This window comes from Coturnix japonica, chromosome 5 (genome assembly GCF_001577835.2).
Source record: "Coturnix japonica isolate 7356 chromosome 5, Coturnix japonica 2.1, whole genome shotgun sequence".
In the NCBI taxonomy this organism is placed as follows: domain Eukaryota; kingdom Metazoa; phylum Chordata; class Aves; order Galliformes; family Phasianidae; genus Coturnix; species Coturnix japonica.
The window spans coordinates 51,005,719-51,023,927 of NC_029520.1; the positions used below are offsets into that span (position 1 = coordinate 51,005,719).

The following is an 18,209-nucleotide window of genomic DNA, read 5'->3' on the forward strand; positions in this document are numbered from 1 at the left end:
TCAGTAATTAATCAGAGTATTTCCACCCCTGTAACGCACGGGCCACATAGTAATAGCAGAGGGGAAAGCATTTGTTTGGTTTTAAAAATACATCTGTTGTGAGGCAGGCTTTTTCTGTGTATTCTTAGCTTTTACTTTTTTAGATGGATGCTTATGAGCCTCATACACAATTGCCAGGGCTGCATATTCAACAGCAGTTGTGTTTATTCCTGTGCAACGGCCTTAGCACATCAGCAAGTCTAGATAAACCTAACTAGCAAATGCTTCAGTCAGTTGGCTAAGTAAGAAACAGTTTCAGCTGGTGAAGAAGGGAGGTTAAAAACAGATCTCAGACCAAAAACAAAACCTCCAGGGAATCACATATTAACCTGACACTGTAACCACATAGTTGTGTACAGCTCGTTTAAACCAACAGATTTAAACCAACAGATGCCCCTGAGCTTATGACAAAATAGACAATGGGAAGATAATAAAATGAAGCCTGAAATGAATCAGTTATTTTACCTGTTCATTTGTCAGAGCCTGTAACTTCTGTATTTCTGATTTCAGGGACAGGTTCATATTCTGTAAAACCTAAAAGAAGAAGAAATACGTATGCATTTTGCACGCAGATGGTCTTTCAGCTAAATCCACTTTTCAGTGTAAAATATCCCTAGTCACTTTTTGTCATAGTCTAGAGGTGATTGCCAGAGAAACCCCTAACATTTGTCATCAGTGGCTTTCATCATGCACCAATCCCGGCTAGATCAGCTGCCTTGTAGTCAAAGGACCTGGTTCCAGATCTAAAGACAGCAATCACCTCACAGGCTTCATTTCATATGCATACCCAATGAGCCCAGCCCTCTACCAGCTGGCATTTACACAAGCTTTTATTATACCTTGAGCTCTTCTTCCTTGCTTGCTAAATTGGCGTGTTCATTGCCTAATGAGTCCTCCATCTGCTTTAGCTGTTTGTCCTTTTCTGCAATGCTGTATAAATGAGAGTGATGAAATATCAGTACTGGAAGGCCTAGAATGAAAGTTGCCCATAAAAAAGGAGGCTAAACACAAGATACATACTGGCCCTTCAGTCAAGGTCCTACCCTCATTTCTGCTGACAGCACACTTTGAGACCAAAAGCTTTTCCCTCCGTTTCAAATGCCGTCTGCTTTCCAAACATTTATGGGATGCTGTCTATCTCCAAAACAAAAGTACCCTATCTCCTAAAGGGAGAAATCTCCTGGTCCAGCAATACAGCCCGAATATTAACATTCTCATGGTCACACACATCTCTGCTTGCTGAAACGATCCCCATAAACAAGGCAAACACTGCTTTCCATGCAGCATAGATCCCCATACAACAGGCTGCAAATCTGAGACCAGACACAGAAAGAAAACTCTCAGGAAGTGTTTTCCCAGCTCCAAAGAGAATCTCACATTTAGAAAGCACAGACAACAACATTTCCTTCACCCTTCCCTCCTATTCACACTGTGCATGCACTGAGGAAAGGTGGTGTGCATTAGCAGCCAGTGACATCTCCCAAACACCAGGGGAAATGAATGCTCACACTTTGTGCAGTTCTTCTGCCAGGACTGAAGCTGAGGTCTGCAGAAGAAGGGAAAAAAAACATAGCTGAGAATAAAGCAAGGCAAAGAACCAACTTCTGCAGCAAACCAGGAATAGCACTTGTAAGATTTGTCTCATTATTTCAAACTGGCACACGCAGATTTCAAGTATTTCCTAGCTATAGAACATGAGATGGATCTCAGCACATACTAATATCCCTTCCCTTTCTGCTCAAGGCAACACAAGCAGAAGATGAGCCATTTTGCTCTTTGTCAGATTCCAAACAAGCAGTGAGGATCACCAGCACTTGTCTGCTACTCTTAGCTGCACTATGGGACATTCCACTGTCAAACCACTTCATCAGCCCTGTTGTCCACAGAAGTACGCATCCATTGCAACCCAAAGGGGGGGGGTTTGTCAGGGGTCCTGTCCCTACTGGACTGAAGAGAGCTTTATACAGCAGCCACCTAAGTCACTATTCCTCAATCTGATGAACTAAGGGAAAGACATTAACAAGTCCTTCATAGGAAGACAGCAAAAAGACCAAAGAACCACATGAAAATACCCACACATGCACAGCTATAGAAAAAAATAAAATTAAATGGTATTCCTCTCCTGGTTATAAATGAAAGGCAGTACAGGAGGAGATAAGTGGACATTCTCCCCTCCAAAGAAAGGAGAGCAGAAGCTTAAGTTTTAAATCAGGTTGAGGATACTACAAAAGAGGATGCTAACAAGTCTTCGCTTTCATTATTGCACATCTCACATCCAGCTTAAAAGAAAAGCAACCTGCCTTTTATAAGAGATTCACAATTGAAGACTACAAAGGAAAGGGAAGAGTGAGAACATGTTGTACCTGGGCTGCCATTTGTGAATGAAGCTTCTGAAGCTGAGCATTCAAAGCATCATTCTGTTCTACCAGCTCCTAGTAAGAGAGAAGAAAAGCAGGCTCAGATCTGTAGATGGTCAACTTCTTCTGCTAGTATTAGCTCCTACCTGTGTTTGTATCACTAAGAACAGTTTAGCATTTAACTTTTCATGTATTTTGGAGGTGCCATCTTTCTCCCACCAGAACAGGCTGCTGTGAGGGGGAGTGTAACATCCCACTCTGTCTGAAAGGAAATATTCCCTACTCCACCACTCACCTGCTGGTTTCCCTAAAGCCAGCAAGGATTACATCTTTGCTTTTAACAGCCCCAGTCTTCCTCTCAACACTGAATGAAAGCTCTCAGTGGGAAAGTTTAGTTGAAGCAGCATTTCAAGGTAATTACTGTTTCCACAGTCACAATGGGGGAAAAAATAAGGTATGTGAGCACTACCTGCACCCGCAATTGCATAGAGTCCTCCTTAGAAGCTCTCTTTTGCTCGTTCTCAATCAGCTGCAACATCCTCTGCTCCAGCTGCTGTTTCGACACCACCATATCAGTAAGTTTACTGTGCAAGCTCTGGATTTCGTTGTCTTTGGCGACAAGCTTATTCTGCACATCTGTAGCAGAAATGTCAGGATTTAAATTCAGAAGTACACACTTGAACTCTAGGGGGAAGTAACTTGCAATGCAAACAGGGAAGCTGATGAGAAGCCTTGATCCAGCAAGCCAAGGTTCTGCTAATCAGCATTTAAAGTCATATCACAGCACATTATTTCCCCAGGGTGCACAAGCACTACTGACACCGACTTCAGCTCTATCTCACACTTAAGCCAATTACTCAATACTTTATTTGTTTTTAAATACATCAAGATCACTGCTGTTAGCATTATGTGGGATTTTCCTGTTTGATACGTGCCTTGTTGTGCTGCTTCGTGCTCTGCTGTTCTTTTCCTGAGATAAACCTGGATTTCTTCCCATCGTCTCTCTGCTTCCTGCTGCTGGACCTTCACATTGAAGACAGAATTGACAAAAATAAGTCTAATCTTTAACTTAGCTTTGAAACTAAAACTTCAGTGCTATTCCCAAAACATATGGTAAGGAAGAAAAGTTGTTCCTTGTTTTCATTAGGGCACATCAGAGAGACAGAGTGCCCTGTAATCCTCCTCCCAGAACAGTTTATCCCATTAATTTGAAAGGCAAATTGTGAACAGAATTTAATCACTGGCTCTTAACAGGATGATTTCCGTAGCATGGAACTGCAGCATTTTTGCTTTGCGAGTTCAGAATTAACAGCATGCTGGTCTAGCCACATAAAACACAAAAGCACACCTGTAAATTAAATCGCATCTCAGCCCTAGATATCAGTTCTCTACCTGTAAGGACTGAAGGCAGAACATCTGAATTGACAAACCCAACAGAAAATGAAAAAGATACATCAAAATATTGGTACAGTTCTAAAAATTAAACGTGCATTGAAACAAAAGCATGTAGCTTCCAAACAAAGAATAGTGGTACTGGGTACTATGGTTAGGCTGCGGTTGGACTTGATGATCTTCAAGGTCTTTTCCAACCTGGGTAATTCTATGATTCTATGATAATAATAAAAAAAAAACAACCAGTGATTAAAAGAACTATTAAAAACCCTGTCTAGATAAACTGTTCCAAAGTATCATGGAAACCAGGCCAAACCATGACACAAATCTTGCCTGAATTGTAGAAAACAAAGTTCAACACCACCAGTTAAGGCTTTTAAAGGATATTCGCCTGGGAGAACAAGTTCAACCTAATATTTTGTAATCACTGAAAATAGAGGTACTGAATAAAAGCATTCAACAAGCCCATAGGCTGGCTCAGAGATTATCCACAAACTGATATTTGTGTATCTAAACAAAACAGAGACAAGCGGCCAGGGAAACAGCAGAAGCGATTCTCACACTCCTTCCATCCTGCTCAACTCGAGACTTGGCTCATATAAAGCCTCAAGTGCAACTCAGTGAGGCAGAGAAAAGCAAAGTCACCTTTAGCTGAGCCACTGCCTGCTCTGCATTCTTCTTCTGAAGCTCCTCTTGCTGCAGTTTGCTGTTCTTCTCTCCCAGTTCATTCACCAGCCTGGCGCAGTCCTGACGCAGTTTGTTCAGTTCAGCTGCCTGCCTAGAAATAAACATTTTTTTACAGCTTCTCGTTCAGTTCCTTCCCCCCTCCAAGAAGCACAAGCAATACCAACAGCTAGTCAAACATCAAGGGTTATATTAGCAGCCAGAGGGCTGTGATGAGTTTCACTCACACTGCTTTCACCCCAGGAAAGGGATGAGGTCTGGAACACTGGTTTTCAGCACAGCAGCTATAACCCAAAGCCAGAAACAAAAGGGAAGTCAATAAGCTCCTTCAAAATGTTCGAAAGCTGATGGGTATAATTTGGACAGCTTTACACAAAAAGGTCCAGCACAAGGAAAAGTCTCACAAATTCACATTCTGTTCCTCCTCCCACGAAGGATCTTTGATCTGTAACTCACTGAAGGCTTAAATGTGGGCATCTCTCTGGACTACACATTGCCTCGTGGACCTGACTCATACTCAACTTGTGAAGGTATATGATGCACTCTCCCACTTAGGGAGTAAAGATGCCTTTGTATCACCCAAGTCAGGAATTCTGAAAGGCTCCTCTTTGTGTATAAGCAAACAAAGGACCAGCTCTTATTATATGGCACTGCAGAAAGTGGACAAGGAGCAGAAGGTGCATCCATTGCATTATGCTCAGCAGTTCAGCAGATGCTGGCAGAAAGGTCCATAAAGAAGTAGTGCCTTGGTATGAATAGCCCAGCCAGAAAATGAAGATACAGCATCATTTCCAAGCCATGATAGAGTTTTGACATTTCAGTCTCCAACAGTAACAAATCAGCTCTCTGAGAGTATGTGAAGTGTGGCTGAGAGTATGTGAAGTTGGCTATCTGAAGGCAGAAGGCCACTAGCAGCAATTCACCCATCTGCCTACATCCCTTATCAGGCACTCAGGTTGTCCCTGAGCTGACAGAGGACTGTATGTATGGTGGTAAAGTGAAGTCATAGCTCACAAAAAGATGACACCTCGAGGTGCTTTTTGATTCTCCAAACTCTGGTGGATAAATCCAGCTGTCACCCAGTGGTATCATCACTGCAAAACATTGACATTTTCTTCTTGCAAGACCAATTTATAAGCTCAGAGCTGCCATCCTCCCAGGAGACTTGCAAGAGCCCTTCTCCTAAAGCCAGGTGAACAAATGCACCCTAACAAATACACTGGCTTTGGCTGAATTCTTCCTGTCAGACCTCAGACCTCTAGCAGCCCAGGCTTCCAAGTGATGAAAGACACCAATCAGTTTTGACAGCACTGGCTCAGAGCAAATACAAACAGGTACCTCCGTGCTCCAAAATCACTATTGCCTAGTTTAAACACAAATGCAGAGACAGCCAAGGAGATGGAAATGAAAGGAGCAGAAGCCAGAGCTCTTCAGGGAAAGCTTAAAAACATGCAGAGCTCCAAGTAGCTGCTAACATACTTGCTCTCCATTTGATTGGTAGAAGTGCTGACAGCATCTCTCAGGATACCATTCTCCTGCTTCAGGTGGCTTATTTCTGCCTCCATCTGCTCACAGCGTTGCTGGAACTGAGGGGGGAGGTAAGAAGAAAGATTACATTAAAGGACAAATCAGAAGCCACCAACATGTCACAGCTGATGCAACTACGCAATAGTTAAAAGTAACAAAATTCAGTGTTTTTCCTGGGGAAAGGGGAACCTTTACCTCCTTCCTCAACACATTGCACTCCTCAATTAAATTGATGCAGCTCAGCTCTACTTGCTTGAATAAAACATCAGTTTCTTTTTATACCACTGTATCAAGGCCACATTTTAAATAGTACACAAATATTACTCAGGATATCAATAACTCAACTGTGCAACCGTAGGTAGTTATCAATAACTGAGTATTAATCTCTATTTTCCAGGGAGAAATAAACATAGTGAATTAATATCAAAGGTTTACAAAGCCTATAAATAAAGCAAAAAAGCTGGAAACAACCAAAGATGCACAGATTGTAGCGTGTAAACTGCAAAAGGGTTGTTCAGATCCAACATCCTGAAGTTAAGACTACGAAGTAGATCCTTTTTTAGGCACAAATATGCTTCAACTACATTTCAATGTGCTTTCTGGAAGAGAGATGCCCCAAAACCCAAAGCTGCTTCAGAATAGTTCAAACACAACCAAAAGACAGGATTCAAAAGTGGGGGGCCAGGGAAGGGGAAGCAGACTTTGCATATGAAGACACCAGCACAGCTGGTCCTACAGCCTGACAGTTCTCAAGCACATACAGCACGTAACACGTTCTTCCTCTTCCAGCACCAGTTGCAGATGCAGCTGACACCATTTCCCAGACCTAGTTTCATCACGAGTGACTCATCGGTGAGGATCTTGTAAGCACAAGTCCAAAAAAACACATCTGAATAACAACAACAGCAACAGAGTGACCCATTGTGGAGCAGCCACAACCAGCTCAGCACCAACACATCCAAGGAGCTGTTTTCCCTGGGCTTTTTTTACAGTATTTGTTTAGTGATCGTTTTTTGTGTTGTTTGTTTAGTATTGTTTTTACTTTAAACACCACACAGATAAAGAGGATCTGGAATCTTTGATGGCTACGGTTCAGCTGCTCTGCAACACTGTGAAACAGCAGCAGGGGGAGCAGGACCAGAGCAACTCCTTCCTCCAGCTGACTGCTGCAGACACAGGCAGAAGTCACCCTTCGGTGCCCAGCCCTCCTTTAGGCAGGGCCATTCTGCTTAAAAATATCTGGTGAAAACCCCTTCTGAGGTCACTACATCGTAACAAATTCAGGAGAAAAGCCTAAAAACAAAAATCTAAGTGCTGCCCTTCAAATACTCTCAGCAAAGCTCTTCCCTAATCAATGATACTTCTTGTGTATTAACTTGACTAGTCTCCACACTGAGATTTAAGAGCAAGATTTATCAGCTTCTAAACAATCTTCAGCGTTAGTGTCTATCTGAAGTTGAGTATTTCAATTAGATTTCATGCTTAAATGGTTAGCATCTCAGCAGAACACCATAGAGCAGAAGTAACTAAGACAAACCAGGCTGCCTAGTTACCTTCTGCAGACTGTGAAACAGTCACCACCATTGATAAGACCCTGTCTTACCTTCAGGGTTGGAATCAGCCATGAATTCCATCTACCCTCATGCAGATGGGACACACTCACAGCTATCAGCACACTGCACTCAAGGTTCCAGGTAACAACTGCTTCCACAGAAGCTGACTTGAAACAACAAACACTCTTTGCTAAAATAAAGGTTTCTTAGCATTGAGCTGCTTGTATACGAACTTCAACCCAAACATTAAAGGATGAGAAGTGATGGCCTCAAGTTGTGCCAGGGAAGGTTTAGGTTGGATATTAGGAAATATCTCTTTACAGAATGAATAGTAATGCAGTGGCACAGCTGCTCAGGGACTGGTAGGATCACTATCCCTTGATGTGTCCAAGAGCCATGGAGATGTGGCACTGAGGGACATGGCCAATGGGCATGGTAAGGTGGGCTTGGGAACCTCTGAGATCTCTTCCAACCTTAATGACTCTATGAAATCTTTTACCTTTATCTTCATCTGCTGAGATTCCTGGTAGCTAACATGTATTTTACTCTGAAAAGTGCCGTGCTCCTTCTCCAGCGCGTTGATGCGTTCCCTCATTTTCGCTGTAAGCAAACCGTTCCTCTCTTTTTCTGCAACCAGCTCCTTGGGTGGGAGACAAAAGGAGAAAGAAAAAAATCACTTACTGCTCTTTTCTAGAGCCCAACAGACACAATGTTTCATGATTACATGGAACATATCAAGCATACATTAAACTACAGTAAGCACCAGCTTAAAGAAATTACAGTGCTAAACCCAGCCAAGCTTACAGCACCCTTATGAGGATTTTAAATCAGCATAATTTCACATCTATTAGAAAAGAGGTTTGCCACTTTAAACAGCCACCTCCTGTTGTCTTATTTCTATTGAGTTCGGCCAGATTATACAGAGTCCAAATGATTAAAGCCACAGATACTCTACAGAGCGTACCTTGGATTTTCCTCCCAGCTACAGCAAAATGAAAGGAACTGGATAAAGAATTGCAGCAAAGCTACAAAGCATTTTAGAGCACATAACTACTTTGTAGCAGGTTGCAAAGCCAACACTGAAAATGGTTTTGCCAGAGGAGATGGGCTATTAGCACCCAGCAATAAGGCCCAAGTCCCACCAGCATGCCACATTATGGCTTTCAAATGAAAACACACATTTCAATTTGGATTATTTATTAGCCAGTAACTCTACCTGGACACCTGAGAAGTGCACAGAGCTGCTAATCTGCAATGTAAGTGCATTTGCTGCAGTAAGCAAAACCAATGAGTGCTGAGCTCCAGTAGCTCTGATCACAGGAGGAGACTCCAGATGCCTCCAGCTATACCACACACTGTGGCTCTGCACAGTGCCAGAGGCTTCTCCATAGATCCAAAGTGCCCACCATTAGCAGTCAGCCTCTCCAACAGCACAGAGAGCCCTGCCACAACATTTCAGTGCTCCAAATAACCAGCCTGAATACCTTCCACCTCTTCAGAGTAATGATAAGCTTTGTCCACAATACAGTTTCAATACAAGCTGTTCTCTCTTTTTAGAGCCAACTAGCTTCAGGAAGCTGTCTTCCCAAGCATATGTTCCCAGAGTAACCAAAGTCACACCAGAAGTTTTGAGTCACTCCTGAAAACACAGTGGAGATAGTATGACACAAAGCCTTCTCAAACACGAGTGTCATTGGTCTTCCATCTGCTAGGATGCAACAAGAGGGAAGCACCATGACATTTTCTGGCTTCCTTCTATCCCTCCACCAACTTCTGCCTTTCAACTGCAACCCTCACCAGCCCATCCACCCCACCAAGGCAGTGCCAGAGATGCTGGCAAGACCAGCTCTCACACACCCAACACCACAGAGATCAGGCACTCCTTGCTCTCATTCATCCTCTCCAGATATCACCTGCACTGACAGCCCCAGGGACATCTCTGCAGCTCACCTTCCAAGTCCCTCCATAGCTTTTGACAGTGTCTTCAAAGGAACACATCAATTAGAAGCTAAGAGCTCCTTGAGCTTTTTCCATTGCTTACCCTGATGATTCAGCACTGCAGCAGGTCCACTTTCACCTGCTTCCTCTCTGCTTTCAGGATTGCCCATTCATTTTTCCTCTTCCTTTTCCTCCCCCTAACAAAACTGGGAAAACTAACAACCACCCCACTCTTCTCCACAGACCCTACCTTGCCTTCCAACCACCACTTTGTAGATGGTTTGTCCCCCTTCACTACATCAGTTTCCCTCCACGCTCAGGCTCTATCTGACACTCCTCTTTCTCAGCTCCTGTCCCACAGTATTCCTGATTCTAACACCATTCTACTTCCAAATTACTCAAAAACATAAGAATCTTACCCCTGCCAAGTCTCTGATTTATTGCAACACTGGCGTAATTCATTTTTCTACAATAACTGATCTCCTTTGAAACACTCAATAGAAAAAAAAAATCGAGTTTCATGAACTTGTCTTGATGGTGGCGCAACTGTGAGTCTAAGACTATCAGTGCTGCAACTCAAGGGGCCAAGCAGCGTTCAAACTTGCTGCAGCTTTCCCAAAGAAAGCTGATTATTACCATGCCTAGAAGCACACAAGCATCCGAACGCTGGAATATGAACTCAATTAAAGCTGCAATGGCAAAGAGGTGTTTTATATTCGTATTCACGTAATGCTCTGAATAGCCTTTTGAAAAGAAAAATGGCCTCAGTTTAAAGATGCCAGTAAGTGAATTACCTGGAAAAACTATTGGAAAACAGCTCTGCACAAACACAGTAATAGCATCATAAAAACTAACACGGAGCTCTGAACACCTTCCCAATATAAGAGATTCCACCTTTTAATTTAGACTAACCTCAACAGGCCAGAATTTGTTGCTGCTCATTCTCCAAGCCCCTGCAGTTATCCAAAAGCCATCTGTACATACAAACAACTTTGCATTTACCTGGGTTAGCTGCTTGCACTGCTCCTTTGCAACAGCTGCCTCCTCCTTCATCGCAGCGAGCATCTTCTCCTTGTCTTGCAGCTGATGTAAAACTGCAGCTGATTCTGCCTTGCTGGCCTGCAGCAAAAGCACACACAAGTGGTCAGTACATGCCAGAAGTACACCAGCAGAGTGAGGCTGAAAGGAAGCAACACCCCCCTTATGCCCCCACAGAGTTTGTGTGCACAGTGTACAAGGCACCATGAGAACCCAGCCCTGCTGCTAATGGATCCTGCAGTACAGGTTTTATCGGACCAGGAAATGCATTTTCAAATGCACTGAAACCAATTAAGAGAATAAATGGGCTCTTAAGGTAGCTCCCACACTGGAAGATGGCTGCTCTGGTGGCACTGGGAAAAAACAAAGAGCGGTCATTAAAGAAATAAAGGAAAAGAGCACAGCCATGCTGAATCATTCGATAAATGAGCAAGGAAGAGATTGCCAACATCACCTGGTCCCACCCATGCTCAAAGCAGGCACAATCCAACCTGCATTACAACTACCACCTGATCTCCTGAAAGCTCACTGCAAAGGGAAGAGGGAACGTTGGTCTGTCTTCTCCTTCCACTCAGGAGAGCCTCCAGCTACAACAGTAACATCTCTACAGGTGAGAATGATGAGATTTAGAGATGCTGCAGGACACAGAAGTAGGGGGAATAATCCTTTCTGTCCTGCCACTTGTACACCAGTCTGAAAATATAACTGCCACGAAGGGCAAACCTCCTACACATTTATACTCGGACTGTATTGAACAAGGTCTGCTAGTGGAAGAAGCAGAGGGGAGTTGCAGTCCCCACAAACCCATTCTCAAATTGGTTGGAAAATCTCCCTCGATGGCATTGCAAGATATTGGTGGGCACCACCCTATTGTATTAATAAAGAACTGTAGAAATTAGAGAGTAAAGAATCACCAAGCATTGGAACAGGTTGTCCAAATAAGTTATTCAGCCTCAATCCTTCACGCTTTAAAGCCTGACTGAATAAAGCCCTGAGCAGACAAGGCTGACCCAGCAGCTGCCCCTGCTTTGAGCAAAAGACTGGACTGCAGACCTCCCTTCCAGGCTGAGGCATCCTAAGGTCCTATGAAACATATCCAAAGCAGCCAGAGCACTTCAATAAAGCTTCTAAGAAGGAGTCCTGCAAAGCGCAGGATGGTAAAGCACACAGCCACACAAATTGTGGTGTTGGGTTTTGGTTTTTTTCCTTTATTTTATTACAGTTTTTCCCTATATATTTGAGAGAGATGTCACCAGATAGCCTCCCCCCTCGCCAACACACTGCGTCAGTTGCAGCAGCCTTACATTACATACCTTCTACTGATGGTTATGGCTGCCCTCTATGAGCAGTTAGGAGCCATCAGCCTGTCTAGCCAGCCCTGGCAGATGGCAGATATCAGACAACTGCCTTCTGCATGTAAAAGCATGCACAGACCAGCTGGAAAAAGGAGAAATCTTCCAAAGCCATAACGCAGAAATAGTGGCAAAACATCCATTAGCTCATTTGACAGCGTTTCCTCCACTTTCTACCCATTTAAAAGCCTTCTCCCATACCCACAGACATTCACCTTTTGTAAGACGTCACGAATTGCACCAGACTTTTCCTTCAGCACCTCCACTACACAACGGGCCTCATCTTCAGTGAAGATCATGTTCTTCATGGCCATCACAAAGTCTTTAAATTTTACTTCAGCATTCTCTGCAACACAGAAGGGAGGATATATTTACTTTGGATTCGGTACAGAATTATTTATTTTGCCTTGAAACAGCATGCGATGGGATATCATTATGCATTATATTTAATTTCAGTCTGAAATGCCAAGAAGCAAAAGGTCACGAGCATTCAGCTAAAACAACATAACTCAGATTTAAATCTGATAACAATCTGCCAGCTGAGTTTGGGGGGGGGGGAGGAAAAAAATCCCATGTCTTTATTTGTACAGTTGGTAACATATTTCTAGTGTTGCAAGCAAGAAGACAAAGCACAACACAGATTTTGGGGAGGAAAAAATAGCACCAATGTGAAAACTTGAAGAGTTCTTCCCAGCATATTATGACAGTAATTCAAACTGAGCTCCCAATTTAGAGGACAGCCTCGCTCCAAAAGCAACATACAGATGACAGAGCAAAGAATTTACATGGCAGATTTCTGATTACAATACATGGATTCAGAAAGATATTCCATCTAAGTTTGGAAATGAACTGCTGCAGGAATTCAGCAGCAGGCAGATAAATAGTGAGACCCATCTTAATCATTGATTCTGTAAGTGTTTCAAAAGACACAAACAAAGCAAGTGTGCTCCAAATCTACCAGGCCCTTGCTGAAACAATAGCATTTTTCATCAGAAAAACAGGCTGCACACACGTAAGTCATTAGGTGGCCCCCTAACTTAAGGAAATGGAAGCACAAGTCTGAGGCACCCAATATCTCTATCAAAGAGAAGTATGCCAAGAGACTGGAAGGGAATAAAGCACAAGGCAAACCTAAACTTGGCCTTTGCCACAGACATCAAATCATGTCATCACTGCACTGACACCATCAGTGATGCTTTTACCAGGAATATACCGACATGCTGAGACCAGAATCTGGTTTGCTGAGAGTCTATAGAAACTAGGCTTGGACCAGCCCGAGCCCTGAGCTCCTTCAACACAGGAAGAACCTTGCCCTTGCAAGAAGCTTACAGTTAGAATACAAGAAGATTTCTATATTGGGAGGGCAAATCCCAGCTGACAAAGAAGAATTAGAAGCTCACATAGAAGGGTTACAGTTTGCAAAGGAAATGAGAAGGGACTGGTGCACAGGGGAGGCTCTGATGCCCCACAGCAATAATTGGCAGCCATTGAGTTGGAAGAACAAAAGGAGCCTCAGGCAAGTGGGAATCCAACTCAGGTACCAGAGAGTTGCCAAGAAGGCTTCAAGTGTGCATTTTTGAATACAAGTCTAAAACCAGAAACAGCAGTGAGTCACCAGGCAGGCAATACAGAGTCTGTCCTCTGAACAAGCTTGAACAGGGAACCACTGCCCAGCTATTTGGGTCACAACCGCTGGCCCACAGATTTAAGGGTCGCAGTAAGCCTGCCATTCTTTGAGCGCATCCATGACCCACATGAAGTCTCAGTAGGACATGATGGGACTCCTGAGCATAGGTCTTCCACAGCAGAGTATGAAGGAAGCCCCCCCCTGCTCCTCTGCCAATTCCAAACGCATAAGAAGGAAAATTCAGCACCTTGGTGGAAAACAAGAGCCTCACACACACAGTTTGCTTCAGGTAACTCTATGCTGCACTCTGTTATCTACTGGCTGGTTGGCCCAAAGTAGATTTAGAATAGCATGGAAGCATAGAGCCTGCACTCCCAGCTCAGGCAGAACCCAAGAGACCATGCAGAAATCTCTTGCTTTGGATTCTAACACTGTTAAAGATGCCTAAACTACGCTGTACAACTAGGAACAGGACACAAAACGCTGGTGATACTGAGCCCCTAGCAGAAATTATCAAGCATGAAAAACAAATTGTTTAATAACAGCTCAGGAGGTGGGGGGAAGCACTGAGAAATTCTAGCACGCTCTCTCATGTGCATCTGTGTGGTCTGTGATCATCCATTCGCTCACTGTGCGGACACAAAAGCCTACAGTCAGCATTAAAAGGATTCAGATGGAGCAAAGCCCTTTCAGCAGTGCCAAAAACAGTAGAGAAGTGAACACAGACAAGAACAAACAGCGTCCTGCAGCCACAAATGTTCTCCCTGGATCCTTTCTGATTTGCTGGGAAGAACGGATTTCTCTCCCCACACAAATCACGCTCGCTCCCTGTTCACACTTCCAGGCAGTCAATGCCCAAAGCAAACCACATTATCAGCTTCTTACCTTTATCAGTTTCATTCTTCATTTTCTTGCCACCGCTCTTCTGGATCCCCTCATTCATGTTTTGTTTTGCTACTTCCACCACTTCTCTCTTTTCCAAAGCACCAGCATCAGAGTTATCCATCAAAGGAATGTAAGTCGTGGGCTGAATAAGAGGTTCATCCACCAAAACTGCAAGCAGAAGCCCACAGAACAGGTTAAAGCTTTTTAATAATAATTAACTTCAACATACAGAAAAGGAGCATAACGCCTCAGTGAGCTGGATTACCACATCTCTAACCTCAGTAGTTAGTTAGTTATGTGCTATTATCCATCACAGCTTAACTCATTAAAGCTCTTTAGGTAAGTTCATTAAATAAAGGCCTTTAATTTATAGTTACTAAATAACTCCAATTAAACTCACATTTTCAAAAGTGTTTTTAGCATTGTAAGAAATAGCAGAGAAGAACGTCGACATTTTGACTTTCACTTCAGTTTCTCACTAGAGCTGCATATAGCATCCATGAGACTGGTTTGCCTGGGGCAGCACCCTGAAACATGAGCACAGTGATGTCTTTTGCTCCTATTCTATTAAATGCTGGTACCTTACTGCCAACATCTGCACCCACATTACATCACCAGCAACCTCAACCATTTAGGAAGAATGTGTGTTAGGGGCAGCAATCGGGCTTATTTCCCATGCAGAGTCAGCTGTAACTAATGAGGATATCTCATCTGTCAGAGAAGGCTCCAGGCACCATTAGTATTCAGACACCCGGAGGTACTGACTGACCTCAGTCCCCATGCACACAGCACTGTATGAATGCAGTGAGAAAGCCTCTGCCCAAAGAGCTGCTCAGTCTGCTCTGCTGAGACAAAAAGCAGAGGAGGGGAGAGGAAGAGCAACAGACGTGGAATGATGGATGCAGACAGTGACAGAGCTGGACTGGGGGTTTGCCCAGGGCGCACTCCCTGCTGCACACAAGATATTCTGCTTGGTGAGGATCTCCTCAGCCCAACTGAAGGGCTGATGGAGATCAGAGGCCATACAGTGAGCTGGAGAGAGGAGGAAACAGATAAGATACAAGTTCTCAGGCATCGGCACATCACCGATGTGCTTTCCCTGCTGCTAGAGAGATGGTTATAAATGCTTTCACATTCCATCTGCCTTATTTTCCTCCTTAAAAAACAGCCAAACCTTCTATGTAACCTGTATCTCCCCTCTTAAGCAGCGAGCAAACACTTGCAACAAGCACAGGAGTGAGAAGAGGCCCCCTCCAGCAGAAATATCCACCTCCCAATCCTGTTTGTTAGCATCCTCAGCTTTTCAAGGTTTCTCTTCATTATCTTCCCCTCCTTGTTTCAACCCCGTCCTTTTAAAAAGCCCACCTAATAGCTGCAAGACACTCAGTGGTGTCAGTCTGACCAGAGTCCACCTCTAAAGGACATGGCTTAGTGGGTATGGCAGAGATGAGTTGATGGTTGGAATGATGATCTTAGTGGTCTTGTCAGACCTTAAGGATTCTATGACCCAGGCCCTGACACCCTGACCAAATGCACAGGAACCACACTGAGTGACACTGTTCACACCAGGGGCTGTCCACCAGCTTCTTCAGAGCTGTCCCAGTGAAGAACAGTTTTGAGAAGCTAACAAGGTGGCCTCAGAGAACTTCATGGTCACGCTCTTCCCAAATGCCACAGACACAACAGCACTCATTGTAAAAGGCTGAAATACAGAGGCAGACTGAGCCAAGAGGAGACGAGAAACAGCATCTTGGCAGGGAGCGAGAGATGACGAACAGTAAAGGCCTTGACAGCAATGATGAGCAGTTTATGTTGGAGCAACAGCTAGCTAACAAAAGGACTGTAAGAGAGGAACATGGTCGAAGCAACTGACTAAAATAACTGCTGTCTTGTTTGGAGCACATGACTGCAGCCATGCAGACGTGCCTTGCTCAGAGCAACTTAGAGCCTGCTCAGCTTACTCTCTGCATCAGTGTGTTACTCCTCAAATCGAGTGTGTCTGAACCGATAAGAAACCCTCGGTATTCTCACCATTATCAACTTTCTGCTTCTTTGCAGAGACTTTCTTCTTTCCTGATACATTTTCTTGTTTTATCTCCTGGTGGAGCAGCACAGGCTCTTGCTTTTTGGCAGGCGATGCAACAGAATCAGTCTTAGTATCTTGATCATCTGTAACAGACAAGTGAGACGACATGCTCTTCCTTACACTCTTTACAATTACTTTTAAATCAGTGGATCTAAATAGCTCCCAGAATAAAAGAAACTCGTGTATTTTAAGTGAGAACACAAAGTTACACACGGATACCCGTTAACACACACCCAAGCACATACACTACCCATACCAGATGAGAGCCCAAAGCAAAAGAAAGGTTTTAGCAGAGTCAAGGGCCACAGCACTGAGTAGTTTGATAGACAGGAATGTTATCTGCAGGCAGAACACAGGTAATGAAAAGTAGTAATTTAACAAATGCAGGTTATACTGCAGCCGAGCATACAGCACGTTACCCCTGTTAGTTCCTTATTTGCAGGAAGTATCCCCCACCCACCCCATTCCATGAACACACTTGTGCATGTCACACACACACACACACCAACAGCTACCAGGACTGTGAGAAGCAGAAAATAAGTGTTTCGTGTTAGGGAACTGTTCTTTGTAAGAGCTATTTCAAGAGAGAGGGATTGTTTTTGGTTGGATCTGAGGGTTTTTTTGTTTCATTTATCATCTTTTTTGGACAGCAGGTACTGCATGATACACTTGGACGAGCTGACACAGCACAGGCCTATGGTGGTAGATCACATCATCATGGGGAACATTGTGGCTGCCCTCAGAGCAGTGGTTGCAGACCACATTTTAACCACGCCACAAAGGTTTTTGGAAAGCACCCACTAACAAGATTGGATCCTTCTTTATGTTTGGTTTTGCTAATCGTGGGTGGGTCTTGTTCAGAAAAAAAGAGAAAAAATAAATCACCACATCAAGCAGCAATGTCACTTTTTTCTTCACTCCCTGTAGCAAGTCTGTCATGTTACTAGTTACACTATCTGCAAATACTTTGTTTCTCACTTATTTCTGGATGTTTTCCTAACTTTCCCTGTATGGATGTCTACATGGAGACATGTTGACTTCCACTCAGCAATCGATCAAAATGGTCACAAAGAGTTTAGACTATACCTCTCAGCCTAAGTCAGGTGCACCCACTGTTCAATAGCTAATCTAGGGGAGGTGAGTTTAATATCCATTCAATTTAGTTATAAGGGTGTAAGAAGTAGGAAGCAGCCTGCATCCTAGGCTGGATGTGGCTCTGGGCAGCCTGGTTTGCTGGTTGGTGACCCTGCCCATGGCAGGGGGGTTGAAACAGGATGATCATAGTGGTCCTTTTCAACCCAGGCCATCCCATGATTCTATCATTTTAAGTGCTTCTTTCCACAAATTAACCACCAAGTATCTTTTTGTACATCAAGCCTGCTCTTAAACAGTGATTTATTTTGCATACTCTGCTATGGGGTTGCCCTAGAGGTCCTTACTTATCAGAGCAAACGCTCTTAGGACTCCACTTTTTTTCCATAGCTTGACACGAGAATGCACAGAGCACTTAATGACTTTTGAATTAATCAGAATTTCAGCAGCTTGAGAGCAAAGTAGTCAAGCCATAGAGGAAAAGAGAGAGACTCTGTTTCCCTCAACAGCCTGTACTGGAAGAAAGCAAGGATGGAAGAAGGAAACCTGGAGCATTGCTGCCAGATGAAAAACAGGGGGGGAAAAAAGCAATAGCTCATAAAAAGGTAAAAGTTAGAAGTGAGCTTTGCCCCACAGAGA

The 18,209-nt window shown here is 43.7% G+C and overlaps 1 protein-coding gene across 7 annotated transcripts in view; it reads right to left on the reverse strand.

The window, feature by feature from the left end:
• Positions 1–18,209, reverse strand: part of KTN1 (kinectin 1) — a 49,366-nt gene that overhangs the window by 30,487 nt on the left and 670 nt on the right. For all 7 annotated transcript variants that reach the window (XM_015865834.1, XM_015865836.1, XM_015865830.1 and 4 more), the window contains exons 2-14: positions 16,424–16,561; positions 14,393–14,560; positions 12,096–12,226; positions 10,493–10,609; positions 8,052–8,192; positions 5,952–6,058; positions 4,434–4,566; positions 3,332–3,419; positions 2,866–3,032; positions 2,403–2,471; positions 1,548–1,585; positions 879–969; positions 505–573 (exon numbers count right to left, since the gene is read on the reverse strand). In XM_015865834.1, coding sequence (XP_015721320.1) covers positions 505–573; positions 879–969; positions 1,548–1,585; positions 2,403–2,471; positions 2,866–3,032; positions 3,332–3,419; positions 4,434–4,566; positions 5,952–6,058; positions 8,052–8,192; positions 10,493–10,609; positions 12,096–12,226; positions 14,393–14,560; positions 16,424–16,561 — 1,457 coding nt within the window. The remainder of the gene's footprint in view (positions 1–504; positions 574–878; positions 970–1,547; positions 1,586–2,402; positions 2,472–2,865; positions 3,033–3,331; positions 3,420–4,433; positions 4,567–5,951; positions 6,059–8,051; positions 8,193–10,492; positions 10,610–12,095; positions 12,227–14,392; positions 14,561–16,423; positions 16,562–18,209) is intronic.